This window comes from Oryzias melastigma, linkage group LG7 (assembly GCF_002922805.2).
Source record: "Oryzias melastigma strain HK-1 linkage group LG7, ASM292280v2, whole genome shotgun sequence".
NCBI lineage: Eukaryota > Metazoa > Chordata > Actinopteri > Beloniformes > Adrianichthyidae > Oryzias > Oryzias melastigma.
The window spans coordinates 4,543,900-4,567,754 of NC_050518.1; the positions used below are offsets into that span (position 1 = coordinate 4,543,900).

The 23,855-nt window shown below is 38.0% G+C and overlaps 1 protein-coding gene across 2 annotated transcripts in view; it reads right to left on the reverse strand.

The window, feature by feature from the left end:
* Positions 1–23,855, reverse strand: part of kazna (kazrin, periplakin interacting protein a) — a 183,220-nt gene that overhangs the window by 115,951 nt on the left and 43,414 nt on the right. For both annotated transcript variants that reach the window (XM_024292473.2, XM_024292472.2), the window contains exon 3: positions 16,988–17,177. In XM_024292473.2, coding sequence (XP_024148241.1) covers positions 16,988–17,177 — 190 coding nt within the window. The remainder of the gene's footprint in view (positions 1–16,987; positions 17,178–23,855) is intronic.

Sequence of the window (23,855 nt, forward strand, 5' to 3'; positions counted from 1 at the left end):
AGATTTTCTGTCTCCAATGAGATGGATTACCAAAACCCTCCAATCATCAATCAAATATTTTATTTTTTGCAAGTATTTTGGACTTTGGACTATTTTGGACCCTGTTAGTCCATTTTTAAAATGTTGCGGTGGTTGAAGTAAACTCCAGTCAATGCCGACCCACTTTAGGCTTCATTATCAGAATCCTATGAGTGACATCACAGATTAGAGATTCAGTATGTGTTTATTATTGTGGGATTACCCTCAGAACTAATATTCTAATCACATTCTTGTTATGTTAATATTTGTGACTTGAAAAAAATACTTTAAGTACCTGTCAGCCCCTCTATCTATTTTTGTGCCCTCTTCACACTGCTTGGGGTTTGGATGGCATGGCGTCCATCCCAGCTGTCATCGGAGGAGCAGCGGGCTGCGGCCTCAACCTGTCGCGAGTCTATCACTGTGCCACAGAGCTGGAAAAACACTCACACGTGTTCACACGCTCTCCTACAGACACTTCACTGTCGTTGACTGAGATGGAAGACCAACACAAATGTAGGGCGAAAATGCAAATACATCCATGATGTTTGAACATGTACAACTGACTCACTGTTGTTTCATTAAAAAGGAGATATAGTAGCTTCATCTTTAATGTTTAAAGGGTTGTAAAGTAAAAAGAAATGAGGAAGTATAGTGGCTCAAATGACAGCAAAGCCACTTGTTTGCTGATTCCATTTTTTATCAGTAAGAAATATTGTCATTTTATCAATGTTTGTCCAATCAGACATTAATGGTAACATAAAGTTGGCCTTTTGTTCCAGAGTCTAAAACAGTTTCAATTTTCACCCTCTCAGTCACATCCTGCAGAGGCCTGCACTTCAGCTCTTCCTTTTACATTACCGAGCCATTGTTCAATTATCAGTCCAGATTTGATCTAGATCTGCCAAAAGATTAGAATCGGGCTTTCACTCTGAGCTTGGCTCAATTCCCAGCGCTGTAGACTTTTGATCGTTTCTTAATACAACAAATGAAAACAGAACGTGATGACAAAAATCTAAGTTGACTTCTAAGAGAATATCTGTAGATGCATTTATTGCACACAAAAAAATAATGATTTGATAATATAATTCACTAAAGCAATAGGGAATTGGATTAAGGACAATAAAATTAAATGTTTTCATTATAACTTAAGTGCTTGTACTTTGTCCACAATAATGTGAAACTAAGAAAAAAATGTTTTATTTTATTTGTCTTAACTTTTGATTCCAAAATGTCTGGGATAAAAAGATCACCCAGCTCAAAGCTGTTTTTATGGCCCGCAGCCGTCAATGAAGGAACACATTGTTTTTACATTCAGAAACTTTTCTGCGTCTCTGAGTGCACATTTGACCCCCACCATATGCACTCGACAAAATTTGCACAGACCTAGTATCTGGCAAAAATGAATTTGGGGCATAGTGAACGTCACACCCTCCCAAGACGATGACATCATGGCAAGTAACAGTAAAAAAAAATGAATGGGTCGCTTATGGAGCCAAAAAATATATTTCTATATATATAAATTCTCAGGCGTCATTGGGAAGCAATTGGGGAAAAAATGTTTCAAGTAAGTTTTGTGTGCGTGTGGTGAACTCGTAAATGTGGCATTCTCCTTTTACTTTTACATTATTAACCAGAAAATGTAATGCATCAATCCCAGGATATAGCTGAAAAAAAGATATAACTTAGGATGTGAAAATTTAAGGAATGTGGGTGTGGTTAGCAAATAACGTCCGTTGCTAAGGAAATCCAAAAGTTTGCTTTTTCTTATTCTTCTGAAACTCGTGTCAATAAGTTCGGTATACCCAGCGGACCAAAACATGAAATGGTTGCTATGGAGATAAACCCGCCATTTTGGAAAAAAAAAAGAAAAGGTTTTTTTTTTGTTTTTGTTTTTTAAATCAATTTGTCACTAGCCTGCATCATATGTGGCGGCCAGGATGAGTAGAAGGGTGCAGCAATGGCAGGAGTTAGTGGGATGTCGACGGTGGGTGTCACAAGCCGGCCATATAATGCCGCTTTTTTTTTGTTCTTGTTATTCAAATTTCTTTTACAGAGACATCTGCAAAAATAAATAAATAAATGAAGTGTATGTGTCCTCCTCGGAAAAGCAGGCCTGCACACATCCACTAGTGCAGCACTTAACTTAAAATAGTCACAGACTGCCAGGTCCAAATCAGTGGTTTTATATAATTATATCGTCTACAAGTTTTACTGCCAATATCCAATAAAACATCCTCTGCATCGCTTTTATCTGGAAATCCATTCCAAGAGTTTCAGTAAGTGTAATGCAAGTTAGTTTTTCTTATATTTCAGCAAATCATAAAAATCCTCCTTCATAAAAACTCAAAGCAACATTTGACTTATTATCAGTCTTCAGTACTGAAGGTGTTGTGAAACACGTCCCCCACACAACACTCCCCTTCTGTAATGAGCAACCACAGATCATTTGTAAAAAAGCATCGACTGGATTTCTTCCTTAGAAATCAGAAAACTTGAGTCAAAGAATTTAAACTGTAGAGGATGGAAGAATCTCCCTCAGAAGAAGCAAAGATTCTGCTTTCTCAACTTTGAATGATCTCTTAATGGAAATATGCTTGAACCACTTGAGATCTACCTCCAGCCGGAAAGAGTACCTGTCAGAATCATTTTTTGTGGGATTCAACAATTTCAAAAGCATTTCATCTTAGGGAATTTTCCCTTACAGATCCACTCCAATGAAAGTGATGTTTTTGGTGTTTTTAACAAGTTCTTTTGGCATTTCTCTGACGATGGAGGACATATATAAAGAAAATTAGGTTTTAGATTGGATTTCGTAGCAGATGAAAACTGGATTGAAAAAGACAGTATTTGTGAATAGATAATACGGTGGGCGGACCACAAGCTTCCTGCTCCGCTCCATTCTGATGCATCCACTTGAAGACAAATAGATCCATGTACGTTTACATCTGAGCTGGAATGTGGATCAAAACTGCTCGGCTGGATAGCTCCAATATCTAAATGAACTACTACTACATTTTTGAAACTATTTCCTAAAAATACGTTTTTGATTTTGGCTCAAAACCACATAATTATCATTAAAAGACCACACTTTGAAAACGGATTGAAATGATTGAGAGGGACTTTAAAGGCAAGAAGTATTTGTAGTAATACGTTGAGCATTGCCTGCTTGGTAACAACGAGACATTATTTCAAGAGAACATCAATATTTCGTTTGCTTTGGTGCAAGAACAGTTTATAAAAATTCGGAGATCAACGTAAAAAAAGCTTTAAAAGAACAGCTTTCAAATGCACAAAAAAGAGAAAAGGCTTCTGATAACATTCTAACCTTCTCCTGAGCATAAAAATTATCAAATGCAGGGTTTTTTTTAAAGAACAAATAGCAGGGAGCAAATTTTAAAAAGGCAAAATCTCTGCAAATCCTGGTGTTTTGTTATTTTATGGAGCTACAGAAAACATTTAAGAGTTTCAAATACCAATGGAGTGGAAATAAGTTGGCTTCAAAATCCACAAACACTCTGGGGCATGATGGAAAATAATAAAGACAAAATGAAAAAGACAAATAAAAACAGAACTAAGAAAAGAAGTGCACCCCTGGGGCGGAGGATAAGGGATTTGATGTTTCGCTTTTTCTTTGAGGACTGGATGATATAAGAAGCTTTTTAAAGTTACAAGGAAAAGCTGTTAGAACGGAGGTGAAATGAAGATAGTATTCGGTGTGTTTTGGTTACATGCTCTGTTTATCGTTGTGAAATCAGTGGAATTATGCAAAGCTTTCAGTTTTACCCACAGATGTTTAGATTTGGCAAAGAGAACGCACATTTTTTAAAGAGTTTTGATTAAAAAACTGCAGAGTTGCATCTCTTATCTTAGTTTTTAAGGGGACGTGCAGTTCGGAACATTCATAAGCTTACACCATGGAAACTAGAAAGTGTCCATCAGCAGATGATTTTCTTTCTTCATGTTTGAACATTTCTTACATGTTTGTTTCTATATTTAGAGATTTGTCCTGTCTCTTTAGGGCCAACCATGAAATATGATAGTCATTTCTTACTTTCTGAAGTAAAATAATCTTTAAATCATGTTACGTAACTTGATGAATGATGAAGACTGAGTTCCTCATAAGAAAAGACCTAATTTTGGCTCTTTGAGTGGCAAATCACTTTATGTACATCAATGTAAGTTATCTCTTGTGTCCATCAGAATGATGCAGCGTTTCAAACACATTTGCTGTTCTCAGCTGCGGCCTCACAATCCGGTACATGTGGGACTCATATGGCAGTGGAAGTTTCACCAAATTTGCCAAATTAGGTATCAACATGAGTGGCCACCTTCTCCTTTCTCTGTCGCACATGCTCAGTCCCTCCTCCATCATGTGACTGTGAGACAGCCCCATCCGTGCCAGCAGGCATTACGGTACCTGATGGTGGAGCCCACCTGCCACCACTGTGACATACAGACTTGGCTGTTCTGCTGCTCCAACCCAGCAGGCACCGACTGGCTGGATAGCCTTCACGCTGATAGATGGACAACTGGAGGCTGAGCGATTATTTAAGCAACAACAGAAAGTCTTGGCTGACTGCAAAACAAACAAATAGTTGTTGACAGTAAAAATGATCTTCTTTAGCTTAATAAAAATTGTGATTTTTGTAATAAACTCATGCTGCTCTGCAGAGACTATGTCTTAGAAAAAAAAGTTTCACTGTTATTGGTTAAAAACAGCATAATCATAATTAAAAGATCACTGTAAATGCTTCAAAATAGATCAAAAGATGACTGGAGTTGGACTTTAAACTGCTTCAGATAGAAATGTGAGAAATATTCTCAGTGATAACTGTACTCAGTACAAATAAAAAATGATGTTAAGTACAAGACGTGTTTATTAGATAGTTACCTCAGCATCAGCTGCCCCTGCGTTCCTCTGAACTCCCACTGACTCATGTCTGTAAACACTACACGCCATCTCTTTAGGCCCAGAACATAGCATCCTGTGCCCTTTCCATTCAGTGTTGCAGCAATGTCAAAGCAATGCTTCACCAGCACTTTGAAACACATTTGCAGTTCCCTTGACTGGTCCCTCTGAGCTTGTAGACTCTGTTTGCCACTTGAGTGGAGGCTTTATGCAATCACTGATCCGAGATACTACTCTATTCTTTAGCTCCTAATCGGCTGCAGTGGGATCAACGCAAGAGGAGATCTGACCCAAGTCCACAATGCAGCTCTGAAAATGCTCCAGGGGAAGGATCTGAGGTAACTCTGTTTGCAAACCCCTGCAACTACAATATCTATCACAATATTGTGTCTAAAGGCCATGACAGTAAATCAAAGAACACAAACACTAGAGCCCCGGTGTTAAAGGGTTAATTCATTCATTATTTTACTCTATTTTATTATTTTAAAGATTGTATCTACTGTTTTTAGTCACTGTTTTTGTTTTGTTTTCTACCGTCATGTTTGATCTGTTCTTGCTGGAGAGCTGTTTTAAGCAAATTGTTCTTGGGGGATTAAAAAAGTTATCAATCTATATTTTGAACAGCTCAAAACCAAATTCACGTGAAGACCCGTCGGCCAAAACCGTCGACAGACATCTGCGCACATCGACGAATGACTAACACAAGAAACATTTATGAATTACGTATATTATGCATGTGTAACAAAAGACAGAAACTGTCTGTGAAACTGTGTGTGCAATGCCCACATTGTACGTGGCGGCAGTGTGAAATGTAAATCACTGACATTTATGTCCCACAAAGTGCAGAAGCTTTTTCTAAAGCTAAAACTTAGTCAATTAAAGCATTACAGAACACAGTGATAATACAGATTTTATCTGTCGTAAACTGCTTAAACTAATTTTCCAAAACTAAAAAAACGTATTTCATGTTGTACTTTTGCTCCTTTTTTTACCCTTGCCGTTTGAAGCACTGCTGGAAACTGATGATTGTGAAAAAAAGATCTGTTTTGTTTTCATGTTCTGCAACACGAGACAAGGTCAGAGGGGTGTGTGTGTGCTGAGAGTTTTGTCCAAAGCCAGAATATGGTAAACACACTCATAAGAGACAATGTCACCAGCTATGAGGACACTGGTTTGGGCCACCTGGTGCTGTGTGCAAAAGATTGCATGTGCTTCACTTAACAGGAAAGGTGAGCTGAAAGACAAAGGGCAGCAGGAAATAGCCAGGTGAGCTAAAGACACCAACTCCAGACAAAAATCTGTTTTTCAGAGTGTTTTAGCTGGTGGGAATCCTCACCGAAATTCCTGTGAGGTTCAAATAAACAGATTCTGGTCAGTCTTAAAACAAGTGTCTTAGTTTGGTTGAGACTGTGAGCTGATCAACAGTTGTCTTGTAAGCAGATGTGGAAGTGAGGAGGACAGCTGCTCATCATTATGTGACGATGCTTTCTTTCTATTTAGGTCTTTCATGAAATACTTCTGCTAAACATGCAAATGTTGTTACAGCAAAAGTGAAATGTTTTAACAAACCAAACGAATTAGAGAATTTTGATGGCACTAAAACCAAATGAGAAAGGTGATTGTACAACATGATCATTTTAGATTTCATACGCTTTTTTTATTTTGAACGAAAAAGTAAAAGTCAAACCAAATCACATTCATTTATATGGCGCCTTAACTTGACCACAGTCAAATATTAAAATTTAAAACATGAACTGAAAAAGTTAAAACAATAAAAATATTTAAAAAATAAAGTAATAATCCAAAACAAGATATTACACACCAGTGGAACAAAGTGTGTTTTCTAATCCGACAATTAGAATGAACTTCCCTCTATAATTCTAGGTGGGTGAACGTATTTGTATGGGAGGTAACTTGCAGAAAAACCACTAATAGTATGAGCAGACATACTGGAAGCTGATGTTCTTACTCATGACAATGCTGAAGAGGCTTTTGGTGGCACTGTCAGTGCTTCACACACCCAGAATGTGGTGAGCACACAGAAGAAAACAGCACAGAGCACAGCTTAACTGTGTTCTAGGTAGTCATCACTTTGCTGTTGATTGTATGTAATGAATGACTTTGAAGCGTATAATTTCCAACTGACATCAGGTTTTACAGACATGCTTTGCCTGTTCAGCTACATGTTTGTGTTTTAGCCTTCCAACTTTGGAAGCAAAACAAGAGCAGAATGGTACTTTCTTGGAGTGATTTAAATTAAGTCTAACTGTGATTCGCTTGATCTTTGAGTCAAATATTTCCTCTAATGTTACATAAAATAGTGTGAATTTTGCTCATTCTTTAGGATTCTGACCCTTTGAAGTGAACTTGTTTTAATGTTAAGACAGATGCTCAGAAAGGTGGTTTGTCTCAGCTCAGAATCAGCCTTCATCAGTGTCAGGTGTCATGTGCAGAAGAAGTTGCAAACTAATTCCTTAGCTTTGTTAAAATAAATCTTCATTCCTAAAGGAGGGTCTGCAAAGTCATAAGAAGTTACATATGTTCACACCATTTTACAGAGGACAACTTTGGAAACAAGAATGGTAGATAGATTTACCACAAAGCTGCTACTTAATTAGTAATTGATGTGATTGGCCAGGAGTGTCAGTGAAGGAACATTGACCCAATTAAAAGAGACACAAAGCGAACCACTCCAAACAGACCCGGTGTCAGCTAAGAACAGCTCGTTACCGTCAGGAAATAAAGGTTTTCACATGTGGGTGAAAAAGTATGTGTCCTTCTAAATAAAAAAAGTCACAATGTTTCCTGAAGAACCTTGAAACTGATGATTGTAATAATAAATACAAGTTGCTGAAAATTTGACTGATGTAGCAAAATGGATGTTAAAAAAAGAAATAAACAAATCTTAATCAAAATTAATGATTCTCTTAAATTTGCTGTAAATGATTTTGAGGCAGTGAAATCTATCAATAGCTTAGTTTCAATTGACTATAAAATTGTGCAAATTGAATTTAGGATAAATTCACCTGATGGAAACAAAACAATTCTGAAAATACTCGCAATTAACAAAAAAAAACAAAAAAAACTTTTTGCACTTTGAAGAGATGGTTTTTGAGGCGTACCGAGAATTTCTCTAAAGTTTTGCTCACATGTGTGTGATGGAAACACAGCTATTAAAACTTTAGCTCCTGTGAACATGTACTTAGGTCCACACTTTCTGATCCTATTGTCGTGAAGGATCATCAGCATGATCCTTCCACACATTCAAAAGGAAACATAGATCAGAGCTCAGAAATGGTAAATAGTGTATGCCAATACAGTGGTCCCTCACTATATTGTGGCTCACCTTTTGCAATCTCACTGTTTTGCAACTTTTTTGGAGATATTTTACATTCCACTTTAATTTTTGCATTGTGTTCTGCGTCCCGATTGGCTGTAGAACATTGTCAATCAATCTCCTGTAAAGAATGTGTTCAGTTTGCTCAAAACTCTTTGATCACAAGCAGATCTTTGTTTTTATTCTATAATATTGGCTTATTTTTCTACAAAGGCTTGAACTTTTGAGCTTAAACAAGACCAAAAAAAGCGAAATGTGGTTTTACAACCTTAAAAAATCTCAAATTAATTGTAAAATTTGAAGTTTACTGCGGTACAGATTTGTCTATCACATAGTGGTGTAACAATTTATTTTAGCAACAACTCAATTCATATAATTTGTGGTTGATGATACAATTCATAGTCAGTATTGGTTCATTTTGAACAATCTGATTCGCTCTAATTCACTGACCTAAAATCTATCCAGGACATTGATCTGGTTGGATAATATTAATTGTTTGACCCCTACTTTTACAGGTGATTTTTAAAACAAAACTCCTGCTATAAACAAGGAATCGTATGGCAGATTTCTGCCTTGATTAAGGTCTATCGCATTTTATAGTCACATTTACTCACTCACACACTAACACCACGGTGGACAAAGTGTGAACTCTAGATAGAAAGGTCCCCCATTGGTTGTTCTGTTTCAGGTCCTCCAGATGGGTCTTGAACCAGGGCCTTCTTGCTGGGACCACCGTGCAGCCCGCAACAGAGACCAAGCTTTCTAATTCTAGGAAGTACATTTTACTTCTGAATGCCTTGATAGTTTTTTACAATTCATTAAAAATTCACACATTCAAGACACCCTGTGCTAGAGGCAGCAAAGCAGCCCCAGAGCATAAACAAACTCCAATGTTCCTCTCTCAGCCTGTTTACATTTTGTCAGCAAGTATAAAGCTGATGTTGAATTTTGTCTACAAAGTATACCATACAATGCAAATCAGTTATTAGTTTTGTTTTGTTGTTTCAAAAAGCAGTAACTGATTTTATGTGTTCAGATTTCAAATGTATAGTTATTTGCGAGACAATTGTGTATTTTTCTTTAGTTAACAGTTACATTTATTCACCAACAATTTTGTATATTACAAAAAATAGATAGCTCTGTGATATAGCTTTTTCAACTATCTCTCGTTTTACTTTAGAAGACTTACTGAGTGAATTTATCAAATAAATGACAATAAAATTGTGCCACAATCATTGAACCTGGAGACACCAGTCATTTTTTTTCTCACACAAGTCATTAATTTTTTTTTTTTTTTAAGAGAAGACTTCAAAAACCATCTTTGCTGACAAAACAATAATGACGTGTTGCCATTTTCACAGCTAGGGGCAGCTCATTATAGGCGTTTATAGCTGCAATTATGTTATAGCCTCTGTCTTTTTCCATTCTGCGTCTAATGTCTGAGTGAAATCAGCTTCATCCCTCTTCATCAATTCAAGAAAATGGTGCGTTGAAAAGCCACAAAGGTAACGGCACGTTGCACAAAACGATGTGTTAACTGTTCAGTCGAAAACTAATGTATCCCTGCAGCTGAGAAATGTTCAGCATATTGGAAACTAAGTTGAAAAAGAAAAGATATCATTAAAAATATAGAAGATTTTGGCTAATACAACATCTCTAGATGTTCAAGCACAGAGCTTGGAAGCAGTTTGTTCCGTTTGGTTTGTTTACATTCACATGTGACAGCAGGAATTTGGAGTGCACGGCACGTTTCAGCATAAGCACGTGTACATGCCGCACATCGGAGGAATACAAATATTCAAAATCGGCTTCTCAGCAGTAATGAAGCATTCACTGTGCAAGAAGTATCTCTCCAATAAAGCGACAGCGGAGTGCTAACGCTGTACAAAGAATGACAGGAGCCCCCACTGAGCAGAGAGGTTTTGCACTCATGCATGCAAATTGTAATCACAAACCAAAGTAATTTCACTGAAATGTCACGTTACCATACTGATCTTAATATGACACAACGGAAGTCATTGTTACAATTTGTGCATTTCTGTTTCACAGTAGGACTAATTCAGTCAGTTTCTGGACTGTATGCAGCACAGATGAGATAACAGGTTCTGCATCGTCACCGGTGGAGAAATGTGTGTATTATAATATATTATAGAATCATAATTTGACTTGTATCTTTATTTGTATTTTGATTAAATAAAGAAACTTGTTATGAAAATAGGATTTTAAAGTGAATCAAACAGTTGTTTTAAATTAAATGAATACATTTGGACAAATATTGGAGATTACAACATGATAAAAGTTCCTCTGTTGTTTCTTCTTTACCAGCTTGTTGACCCATGTGTCTGTAGTTGTCATGTCAACAGCACAGCAGCACACACTGTGCCAACAATAGAACGTCCATGGTTCGTTTTTAAGCGACTGATCTCAGGCCAGTTTAAGAAAAAATATAAGGAATATCAGCAGCTACATCCAAGGTTAGGACATTCACACCTTCCTGAAGTTTAGAAGGAAGAAAACCTCTATATCTGCTTGTGGAGAGTGGCGCTGAGTGTTGTTGCACTACACTAAGTTGTACTGATGTATGTATCAGAGGAAATTCAGTTGGTCGGTCTGCATGTAAAATAAATGACATTCTTCACGGTGAGGCCGATTCATTGGCTGAGAACAGTTTGTGTAAAAAAAAATATTTTTTTTGATGAGGTGCTGCAAAACACTCAATATAACATTGACATATTAATACATTTGTTAAGTTTGTAAGCAGTTTAAGCAGGTTAATGAAGTTTACTAAGTATGTTAATAAACCTTATTCAGCTTTTTGTGCTAATAAATGTCTTAATAATAAACCCATAAACACATTAATAATGTTTTAATAAAGCTTGTTAAGGAATCTTATAAAGTTTTTTCAGATTTTTTTTTTTTTTTTTTTAACATTTTTGATGGCCCGCGGTCTACCTACACTCTCTTTGTGTTCCTCCATTCAATCCCAATAGATCACATTGGGCACCCCTGGTCCAAATGGAGAATATTACTTAGGACGGTCTGAAAAATAGGGCCTATCATACAGAGTTATGTTCCTTTCAAACGTATTTTGCGTTCTAAAAAGATCTCCATAATGGTTAAATAAGCTCTGTATCTCCAAACAAAAATTGTGAATCTTAAAAGAAAAAAAAAAACATTGCAAAAGCTGAATATTTCTAGTTATTTTGCTAACACATTTTGTCTTTATGTAAAAATGATTTGCGGTTGTAGAAAATATTTGAGCATGTTAAAAAAAAAAAAAACAGATGTACAGCTGTAAAAATGTTTTACACATTTGCAAAAATGTTTAATCTCTACTGAAATATTTTTTTGTTCTCATATTCAAGACAATTCGGTCAACTCGTCATATATGGACGTACGGTTCAAGCCCCCTCTCCGTCCCTTTTTGATGTTTTGGGTGTCCCCAAATCCTCTTTTTTTGACATGCTGGCTGCTCCCATTAAGTCAGGAGTCCCCAATCTCCGGGCAGCGAACCGGTACCGGTCCGAGGGCCACTTGGTACCGGGCCACAGACAGGGAAAAAAATGCATATGCTAATCAGGGGTTCCCAATTCTCAGAACCCAGAGGTGTACCAAGACATGGACCGGTACCAGTTCCACATCTGTTACCATGTCCCAAGGGTTAGGAACCCATCACAAAGTGGTGTGGAAGGGGGGCCCCAAACCACATGTTCATATATGACGACCTGGAAGTGAGACTGTTATCATATCAGCTCCTAATCATGCACGGTCGTTTTTGTCTATGAACCAGATCCAGAGACACAAACTCAAGTCACATCCTCAGACTGAAATTTTCTATATGAACTGATTAACCAATCAGCAGCCTTCATCTGTCAGCAAGCGTGCAGTCTCTCACGAGTTAACCAGACTGCAAAATGTTATATTGATTCATTCAAATTGATTTTTTTCTTCATTTCTTTTAGTTAATTTGAATTATCAAATGGACGATCTATATGAGTTATTGCCATCCATCATGTCTTCTGCTGCACAGCAACAAAACAACAACAGAGGAAGTTAGTCAGCAGCAGAGCTGTTCATCATTTTTTCTCACATTTCATGTTTTTATTTAGATTTTGCATTACATATAGCATAAATATTACTGATATTTTGTCTGAAGTTTAAAGTAATATAGTAAAAGGAGGTAGCTTTTAAAGGGTGGGTGAATTGGGGCAACTCAGTTGTAAGTTTTTTATCTTTTACTAAATGATGAAACAAGCTCTAAAAACTCTAAAACAGTGATTGTTTAAAGATTATACTTCATAGAAATCTTCAATCAGTAATTACCTCTCATGGTTACCCCGAGGTCAATTAAACCACGTTTAAGTCTGGTATGTAGCAACAAGGATGAATGCGTCATTTAACAGGTTATAACCAAGCATTTAAAAATGAATAAAACACAAACTTTTGAATATGTATTCAGTTTTCTAGACCTAAAGGGATTCTCTGAATTCTTAATGATTATTTAATAACCCTGTAATGATTCTGGTATTTTAAACCATGTTACTTTGCGTGACCTCAGAAAATACTCTCCAAACCAGACATTGAAATAAAGTATAAGTGTATTTTTCAAAGTGAATTTAAACAAGAGTTGGGCTAAAACACCCACATATCATTTATTTAAGCTGAGTTAGTGTAATAAAGTTAAACTTATTGTTTGATTAATTTTGACAATTTCATACATCTTAATTCATTGTGTTTTAGTGCAATTACTTTGTGTACTGCAGGTTTAATTTAGTTTTAGTTGCACCTTTTTTATGTCTTATTTTAGCATGTAAAAAAGTATTAATTATGATAATTGAAAATATTAAGAAAATTTAACAAAACATGTATTTATTAATAAAATATGACTCAACAACTTCATAGAAAATGTATAACAGAATAAGAAGCACATTTCCCCAAATAAATTTCAGCACACATTCTATAAGCATTCATGGAATAACTTCATAAATACTTTAACTCCAAACATGCCGGAAGAGCGTCAAAAGAAACTTGACATTCTATTGCTTGTTTTCCATTAACAAAATTATATATCTGCATTAATAGACACTTTATCTGCTTAGATTTTTCTTATAAACTTCCAAACACCCTGTCTTTAGTTTAAACAAGTGTAATGGTAACATAGTCTTAATGACCTGTCTGCATAGCTATGCAGACCACCGTACCCAAATAATTCACGAAGAGGTGTCAATCCTTCATATCATTGAAACTACCGGTATGACTGCACCATGTGAGCAAAGGCAGCAGAAAAGCAATTCGGGTCAGCCGGGCTCATAGCGAGGTTAGTGGTGCTGGCAGCAAAGCGCCAAACAGCGTTCCCAGCACAGCTTCCCTCAGGACTTTGCCGGCTGTGCAATGAACCAGCGACCCTTCCTGTTGCAGCCACTGGTGATAAATTACCTAATCCCCCATCCCCAATTGTTTCCATTATACACCATAAGCTTATAGAGAGCAGCTAATAAGAAAGGGATAGAGAAGATAGTAGGGAAAAGGGAGTGAGGCAGGAAAACAAGCTCAACAATCTTACTGACAGGGACACAATCACAAAAAGTAGAAAACAGCAGCTGTGATCATTAACATTTTATTTTTTAGTAGGTGAACAATAATGAACATAAAATGCTATCATTTCTGAGATAAATCTACACTCACTTTCCAATTCATTAAGTTGCTAGTACTGAATTGGACCCTCTTTTGCCTTCAGAATCATTGCTGGCATAGATTCAATAAGGTACTGGACACATTCCTCAGAGTCCATATTGACATGACAGCATCACACAGTTGCTGCAGGTTTATCGCTGCACATCCATTATGCCAGTCTCCCATTCCACCTCGTCCCAAAGGTGATCTATTGGGTTGAGTTCTGGTGACTCTGGAGGTCATTAGACTCCAGTGAACTCATTGTCATGTTCAAGAAACCAGTCCGAGATGATTCCAGCTTTATGACATGGAGCCTTATCCTGCTGGAAGTAGCATCAGAAGATGGGACACTGTGGTCATAAAGAGATGAACATGGTCAGCAACAATACTCAGGTTGACTGTGGTGTTGTAACCATACTCAGTTGGTACTAAGGTGCCCAAAGCGTGCCAAGAAAATATCCCCCACACCATTACGCCTCCAACCTGAAGCATTGATACCAGGGAGGATGGATCCACAATTTCATGTTGTTGATTTTACCATTCGAATGCTGCAGCAAAGATGGAGACTCGTCAAACCAGACAACTTTTTCCAATCTTCTATTTTCCAGTTATGGTGAATCTGTGTGAATTGTAGCATCAATTTCCTGTTCTTAGCTTGACAGGAGTGGTATAGTGTGATCTTCTGCTACAGTCAAGGCATAGGCGACCTAGGCGGCCACATAGGGCACCAAGGGAGCCCCAAATCACAATGATTATATAATATATATATATGCTACTGTTAGTGCTTCTTTAAAACTTTAAAGATGAGAAAAGGAAGAGGATTAAACAGGCTCAAAGCAGAGGTTTGTCCGTTTTACTTGTATAAAATTGCTTGGAACACCCCCGCAATCTAGTTTTCTTTTTTCTTTTTTTTCAACAGTTGAAATCTTCCTACTTCCCACTCAAATATTTGTTGTTTGGTGGTGCAGTCAGTTAGCGTGCTTGCTTTTAAAGAAGGTTTCCTGGTCCGAATCTGAATTCTTCCCTTCCCCTCCTAACTTAGATTAATGAAAACATTGTGTTTCCAAAATCGGAAGTCACCAGTAATACGTTAGCATGGAGCCTCCAGCGCTCGAATATACATAACATAGGTTTTAAAAATGTAAAAAAGCTATACAAAACAAAAAGTCATTTCTTACATTTGAATGTAAACGTCTGTGCTTCAGAGCACACCCACGTGGAGAAAAGTGCCTCTCCTCCGCAGAACCCCGTCGTGACAGAGGGCTTTGTATCCCTCCACTATAAGGGTTGGCCCTTAAAAGAAACTATTTCAGACGATTCCTCAACTTCAAATGCCCCTACAAATGGAGGGGTTGGGAGAAGAGAAGAATTTGGATTCGGCCGTACTGTTGCCTTTCTATGAGCTAGAACCAGCCTGATCATTCTCCTCTGACCTTTGACATCAATAAGGCATATCTAGTGAACTGGCGCTTACTGGATATTTTCTCTTTTTCTGACCATTCTCTATAAACTCTAGAGATGGTTGTTGGTGAAAATCCCAGTAGATCAGCAGTTTCTGAGATATTCTGACCAGCCCGTTTGGTACCAACAGCCATGTGACTTTCAAAGTCAATTCAATCCCCTTTCTTCTCCATTCTGATGCTTGGTTTGAACTGCAGCAGATCATCTACATGCCTAAGTGCACTGAGTTGCTGCTCTGTGATTGGCTGATTAGAAATTTGCATTAACGAGCAATTGGGCAGGTTGTCTAAAAAGTAGCCAGTAAGTGCATTTAGATGGGTTGTAGTTCTCAGCAGTGAGTTATTCCTCCTGAGTAGAAGATAGTTTTTTTCTGTGGTCGCGATGTAAATGTGCTCAGTATAAATTTCGTCACAGATGACTGTGGCTCTGCTGCTGAACACGCTCATCTCAGGCATCGTTTTAGATTATGCCTGCAGTCTCTTGTTGCTGCTGAGAAGCAGCACTGACATCAGTGATGGAGCCCTCCCCGAGGAATGCTCGTTGTTCTTCACTCTGGTACACACACTGCTATGGAAACAGCAGGAATGTACGTACGCATCAGTGTTAAAGGGATAATGCAAAGCGCACCCACACTAACACAAAACAAAGCCACATAGTTGCACCATAAAAAACAATGCTGACACACGTTCTAGCTGCCTGACTTCACATTTTTACCTTTTTTTTTTTTTAAATGCACAGCAGAGGTCAACTGAGGACTGAACCACTCGCTGTCAGTAAAAATGGAAAGCTTGTCTATAGTTTTTGAATGCTCGGGGAGGAAATACTGCAGGTCTATTACTGAGCTTGATCTCGGAAGTGTCTGAGGGAGATGTGGTTTCACAGCAGAGTGCTGCCAAAGCCGATGGAACGTATCCTATCAGACAGCTCACTGTACCAGCTGACTGCTACAGAAACAGCAAGACGGAGTCCGTGCCAGAAGTTTAAAGGACACAGAAACCTGCAGGCGCACATTCCCACACGCGCTCGCACAGTCAGCCATGCTTAAGCGTGCACACAGACACTTAAGGGAACATCTGTTACCTCTCTTTGTGTCAAACTGAGTGGAAACAGTGAAAAGGACAAACAAAGCAGCTGCGACGCACACAGGCACCAAGCAAAAACAGACCGGGCAGACATTCAAACAGCTCAGTTACTGTAACCCACAGCAACCCCGGAGCCCTTCTTTCCCTTCCTCCTCAAGAGACTCAGATCCTCTGCCCAGTTAGGAGAGAGCCAGTAGAACTAGCACACAGAGTGCCTGTGAGTAAAAAGACGCTGTAACTTTACCCACTCACCCCTGCGAAGCACCACCCCCTCCCCAAAGGTTCAGGGGGTTAATTATTCAACATGAGAATGGATTTAAGAGGAACCAAGAGTGGACACATGGCAACAGAAAGCGCTCTTCTCTTTGCACCAAAACATCCACAGGAGGAGAATTTCTTAGACTTCAATAACCTTCTTAAAATGCACAAACTGAAAGATTCTTTGCCACATTTTGGACAGCAGCTTCAGACTTCTCCACACAGTCAGGCTCACTCTGGTCTTACCATTGTGGTTGTGCTGCAGGGTCTCCAGAACGTTGGCAGAGGAGTCGCTTGCTCCCAGCTCGGCCAGTCTGCGGCTGGTGGCGCTCAGCTCCGACCGCAGGTTGGTCACCTCCTGGCTGGCCGACTGAATGGCCCCATCGATGCGCTGGGCCAGCTGCTTGTTGTCATCCATCATTCTCAGGATTTTTGCCTGACCAAAAGAGAGGAATCCAGACAGGGTGTCATGCTGTCAAGTTGACCAAGAAAGTATCTCTTGATGAAAAAAAAATCCTCCTCTTTCTCTCAGTTTGTCTGACTGCTTCCTGTTAAATGACAAAGTCAAGTTCCTCAAAATCCCCCAGCAAGTTGTCCTTTGCCTCACAGAGAGGCATCTGGCTCAGTGGGAATGTGTGTGTGCTGGAGCGAGTGTGTAATTTATAGGTGTTGTAAGTGTGGTGTGAGTGCGTCAGTGTGAAAGCATGCTTGGTCGTGTGTGTGAGAGTTCTGCAACAGCACGAGTTTGTCTGTGTGTGTCAGAGCCAGCACTGCCCCTGTGAAATCTGCACCCTGCAGCTGACTGTTGAAAGGACACAGAGCATTGCAAGATGACAAGCACCTTTTTAAATGGACCGTACCATGTTCAGAGAAAGCCGAGGGGGGCGTCAGACTGATCCATGAGAAGTGCAGAGGAGTAAGGAATTCTCAGCTGCCCTCATGAGAGATGGCTCTAAGAGGCAAGGATTGTGTTTTTGACTGTAATGTGAAAGACTCAATCTGATGAAAATTGTTCTTGTGGTATTTTTAAAGAAATATGCAGAAAATTAAGCTTAAAATTGCATTTTTAAATTTCTTTTATTCAAATCACTGTGAATCATGAGAAGTAAAAGATGTTGCTTGAAAAAAAGCTCATTTGTGATGAAAAAATACACTGGAAACATGCCACAGCCTATGAGCGCTCAGCAATTAAAGGGAAAAGGGGGCGGGGTTGCTTCCCACTAACAGTCCCGCCCACCACAACTGAAAACTGGCGCTCTACAAAAACGTACTCCTATAGAAAATGACACATTTTAAAAAATGTTGGCTAAAAATAGCATAATCATAAATAAAAGACCAATGGGAACGCTTTTAAAAGATGATTGGAGTGGCTCCTAAACCCTTTAACACCGGGGATGTCGGCGGTGACGCTTAAACACTATATCTTAATTTTTCAACCGTTATTGCGATCGACATTATTCTGGGTGATTCTGAAGGACAAAAGCGATGCAGAGCCACTTTTCTCCTTCAGACTAACATTGACCCCGATAACGGTTGAAAAATTACAATATAACAAAGAACATCAACACTGGAGCTCCATTGTTAGAGGATTAAGTCAACATCTATCTTTTTTTTTATTAAAAAAAACAATATGAAGATACATTTTTTCTCAAAAAAAGAAGCTATAACTAAAGAAGGGGGAAAGCAATTTTGTTATACAAAATAAAGTGTGAATAATGCTTTTTTTTAAGATTCCACTTCTAAATTTAGAAATCACAAACTAAACACAATACAGGCTAAAGTAAAGGAATTAGCATTTATACAGACGATTGTATGTTTAAAATGGTTTCCGTTTGAATATTCAATTTTGTGTAATGAGTCAGTTTGACTCTTAAAAATAAGAATGAGGTGTCAGGGTTCTTTTAAAAATCGAAGAAACTCCCAAACAAATAGATATTTACTGTTTGGAAATCATTTGAAAATCATTTAGGCCTTGATTATTAAAAAAAAAAATATATATATATATATATATATATATATTCCATCTGTAACAAGTAGTTATGCTGGTACCAACAACACTTATTAGAATAATTCTGGATTTATTTTCCTTTGCAAACACAAAATAATTGTTAGATTCTAACATTCCTGTTCTGGTGAAGAAAGTGGAAAAACTCCAAATGCTGACAATACAGCTCAAATCCACACAGATATCTTTAGGTTTTAAAGCATACATCTGAGCTGGCAACAACCAGATTACTCCCAACGTTGAATTTCTTCAATAGATCTTTTGGAGACTGTGGACTTTTCTTTAGGCTTCTTCCACAGTGAAACACCTCTCCATTTCCACATGTAAATGGCTTTCAGCTTTACAATGAAGTTTTTTTTTTTTTTTACCCAATCTTGTGCATTTACCCAAACTCACACATTAAAAAACTGGAAAGCGCCTCCATGTGGTTGTAGTTATTACAGCACTTTGTAGTCTCCTGCAGTCTGCCAAGCTTTTATGATCAGATTTAATACCCATGGTGGCTTAATTGTTTTAGATATCTTAATAAAAAACATATTATTCATAAATTTACTGCATATTTAGCATGATTTAGTCTTTTGAGCTCTACAGCAGCTGGATGGATCAGTCGGCTGCATGCAGGACTGGTGCATGGGAAACCAGTTTGTTACCAAGGGGGCGCAATAAGCTGAAATCCAGTGTGAGGCTTTAGGCAAGACCCTTTATGCTGCTGCATAACTAAGCTGCCACAGTTGGACCCAAGTCTGGGCCTCCCTGTGCTCGTCCTCAGCCCGGAAAAAATTCAAGGTAGTATCAAGAAGGGAATTCAATTTAAAAGTCTCTGCCAAACCAGATGTGTGGATCATTGAAAGCTGATTTGCTGCAGGATGTGCAGCGAGTTGAACACGTTTTTTACCCCTAAAGAAGCCATTCAGCTATGGGGTCCAGATAAAATATGGGGGGGTGCTGAGAGTTTAGGGTGTCAAATCCCTCCGAGCCTCTGATATGCAGAGAAAAGCATATTCATACAATGCTCTTCCTGACACTACCAAAGACATTTACTGGGCTAGGGACAGGCACAAGCAGGACACTGGTTTGTGCCCTGTTGAGGCTGCATTTAACTTTTTTTTCCATGTACTTCTATTTGTACGTATTTCTGTTTTTAGTTAAGTTTGAATTTTTGCAGGTCATCGAACAGGGGGAGGGAGTGGGAGTAATGGCTTTTAGTAGGGCATGACCCCCCCATGCATATTTCCGACCTTGACATGTGTTCTTTTAACTTTTACAAATGATTTCTTAATCACTGTTTTTATCTGCTAATAATTACAGCACCTATTTTATTAATTTTAATAGTTTTATTAGTATTTATTTATTTATTTATTTATTATTGAGTTTGTTTCATGCATATTTACTGGTGAGTTGAGTACCGAGATATTTTTTCTGATGTAGAGCAGACATGCTAATGAGGACTTGTCTGGCCAACAGTTTCCATTTGAAAGTGGAAGTTGTTACTTTGTTGTTGTTTTTCTTTTTTTAGCAGAGTTAAGCAATATTTTTAGCAGCATTCTTTTAGCTTTGCTTTCATAAAATGTACCATATTAAAATAACGATTTTTCCTGTAATACAATTGTTATTTAAAACAAATTGAAACTTTGATTTTTCTTGAACGTTTTCTTAGTTTTGCATTTCATTGAAACAATTAAAACAAAATATCCTGTTTTTTTTTCTTTTACAAAGAAATCAAAATTCTACATTTTTTCCAACATTTTTCACACGTAGGTTTTGACAAATTTCCAGTCATATTAAAAGTGTGTCTATTTGACTTCATGAGAGAACTTTTTTGTAAATGTGTCTTGGATTTGATTATTTTTTCCACATAAATGAAATGTGTGCTAATCTTAACATTTCTTTAAATGACTCTCATATATACATACAGAAATCCTAATTTATTGGCTGAATACTCATGATGGTCCCTTTTCAAACTCGTATTCTCAGACAAAAGCTGTCCTTCGATGTGCCAGCAGACATGAGCTCATGGAAATGAAGCATAAAGAACAGAAACCTGTTAAATGACCTCCAATGTTTAGCGAGGTTAAATGTTAGCATAGCAATTAACATGCACGATTAAACCAGCCGCTTGAATAATGAAAAACATTTCATCTAAAAGGTTTGGTTAAATCCAAATTCCGCTGCAAAACTCAGGTCAGCGCATCCAATGATCAACACGTCTCCTCAAAGAATCTCGCTTGAGTCGCTGTCTTTGGCCTCATGACAGACACTCCGAATCAATCCAGCGTTTTTAAGCCATAATCTGACATTAGGCTGGTGAAGCAAACCAGCTCACTCAGCCTTAGAGCTTTTTCATTGTTTCACAAGGCTTTGTGAGCTAAGACCCCAACAAATCCTGCATGCAGTGAGCAGATATCAGCCAGCGTTCTGCTTAAGCCACAGCAGCCAGCAGCTGCTGCGAACAATGCTGCAGCGCTGTGTGCTCTACAAATGTTGGTGTGAAGTGGTGAGGTCCACGCTGCTGTCTGAAACACAAGTTAGTGACCCCCCCACCACCCCACACAAAGAGGAAACACTCACATGCTGACCATCAGTTCATTTAACTGCAGGACACGACCCGCCCCTCTTGCAACATGAGTGAACATCATGTTATTTATAGGTGATCCTGCTTCCCAGTATGATACATTAATCCCAGGGGGGCGTGGCAGACAACACACTCACTCAAAGACACATTTGGACACGTCTAACGCCCAAGTCGTGTTGCTTACAGAGGGAATGTATGTCTTTATCGGAAAAGTCACCTGGAACTTCTTAACAATAGACCACAGGAGTGGATTTACTTGAATATTTAATGACCAGTGATGTGCTGTGACTGTGGAGGCAGTCTTCTGAAGTCAAATTTACAAGATTAAGATATTAAAGGAGAATCTTCTGTTGATTCTGTTGGATAAAGATCACTCCTGTGTTCTCTTTAGCTATGAAACACCATTTTTCAGGCGTGCAAACCCATTTTCATTGTGAATTTTACATTTCACTTTAAGATTATTTGATTTGTTTTTAAATCTTTACATAATTGTCCACCACCATGTCCCACTGAGGTTCTCTCTTTGTCAACCCGCTGCCTCAGATCAGCTCCTAGAGGAGCTTCTGTCCAGGAGGAAGCTCAGAGATGACAAGCATTTTCAATATGTGCACTGAAGCTGTGGAATGTTTTACCACTGAGCATTCTGCAGGCATTTAAAAACAAAAAAAAAAACTTCTCAAAACCTAAAGCCTTTTGACACGCCATAAGACTCTACTCTGCTGGTGTTTTTCACACTTTCTGCCTTTATGTTGTTGTTTATGTTATTTATATTATTTTTATTTCAGTTGTTTTAACCTTTAGATGGTTGTTTTTATTGATAAGAGCTGTTTTTTTACTCTGGTCATAAAAAATAAATTTAAATTGAGATGAGAAAAAATGAAAAACAATTATTTTATTTCAGTACAAAAAATAGCAAAATCTTTCCTCAGAGTTTATAGCTTTTCAAACAAAACATAGGAGTACATTTCCTTTTTGAGTCACAGAAAAGTTTTTATTGTCATTTTAAAATTCAAAAGCTTTAATTAGATCAAGTATAAATTGTAGCTCCAAAAAGATAAAATGGAAAAAAAATATAATACATTTTAGCTGAAGTCACCATTTTGTTTTCAAATTATTTTGTATTTACTTAAATGGTAAATGCCGTGTTTTTATATAGCGCTTTTCTACCTTTCTCAAAGGCCCTAAACAGGTCCATCCATCGTCTAAAACCACTTAATGCATGTTGGAGTCACAGGGTTGCTGGAGCCTAACCCAGTTTCTGTTGGGCATAGGCTGGGTAAACCCGAGATAGCTCCAAGTGCAGGGCTTCAAATATGCTGTTTCAGGTAAATTCAAGTCCCATTAGTTATTTGTTCTCCGTATTTGACTCATCCCCTGAGGGAGTGGTGAGCCGTAGACACAGCCGCGCTCGGGATCCATTTGGTTTAACCTCCCAATTCAACAATAACAATATTTATTGTCAAGCAGAGAGGTCCCAATTTTTACAATATCCATCACTAGAAACTAAATGTGAGGCAATAATCAGTGTATAAATAGTAAAATACGCACATTTACACTCACATGCAAGCTAGCAATATCATTGTGATAATATTGTTTTTGTTAAGTTGTGTTTTGGTGTTGGCTATTACACAAAATGTGTACAATACAACGTTTTGTTGAAAAGAGTTAGTGGATTCCAATTCATTTCCCAGAAGCTGCTCATTACAATAATGACCTACATCTAATAAACCCTTAAAAATTCATTGTTTGTTTAGTCTCGATAGTTAAGATTTATCCTCCCATTAAGCCCCTCCCAAGATACTTAGTGTTCTTTTTGTAATTAAAGTTTCAGGAATCCATGCATGTTTGGAGAGCCTGTCTCTTTTCATGTAAACGGTCTTTTTGGAAATGCTTTCTTTTGGCCCTTTAATGTGTCAGCTGATCACTGGAGTGAATCAGGGCACGGAGGATCGGTAATTAGAGGGTGTGGTGGAAGTTTGGATTAGCATATGAAAAGTGACAGCAGGGAGAGGAATCCACTCTGCACCAGTCTGCATTGTGCTGCAGCTGGACGTTAGAACAGAAAACCCACTGCAGCCATTGCACTTCTCTCCCAAAACTTACACTCCAGAAAACTTTTTTTTTTAACTCTTTACTCTCCTTTTTTGGCTCTTGCAATGTATTATACAGAATACTGCAGTAACTGATTTTTTTCTTGTTGTTTTTACTCTTTGAAAACACTGTCTCTCACTGTTGCACTATAAACAGAAATGTAAAACAGATAAACGTTGCTGGCTAAATTTTGCTCAAATTTGAATATTTAACTGATTGGGGATCACATACTCAATAATTTAGATTATTGATGGAGTGCATTGAAACAGTAGATTTGAAATAAGTAATTGTCTTATGCTGCTTTCACACCGGGCAAACTTTTGAACGTTGAAAAATGTGTCTGATACCTCTCTCTTGAAGCTACTCAAATTTATTGCTTTACACCTTCCCTTGATCCCTTGATGGAACAACCGCCAAAATTTTTCTTGACTTCATTCGTTGCCATA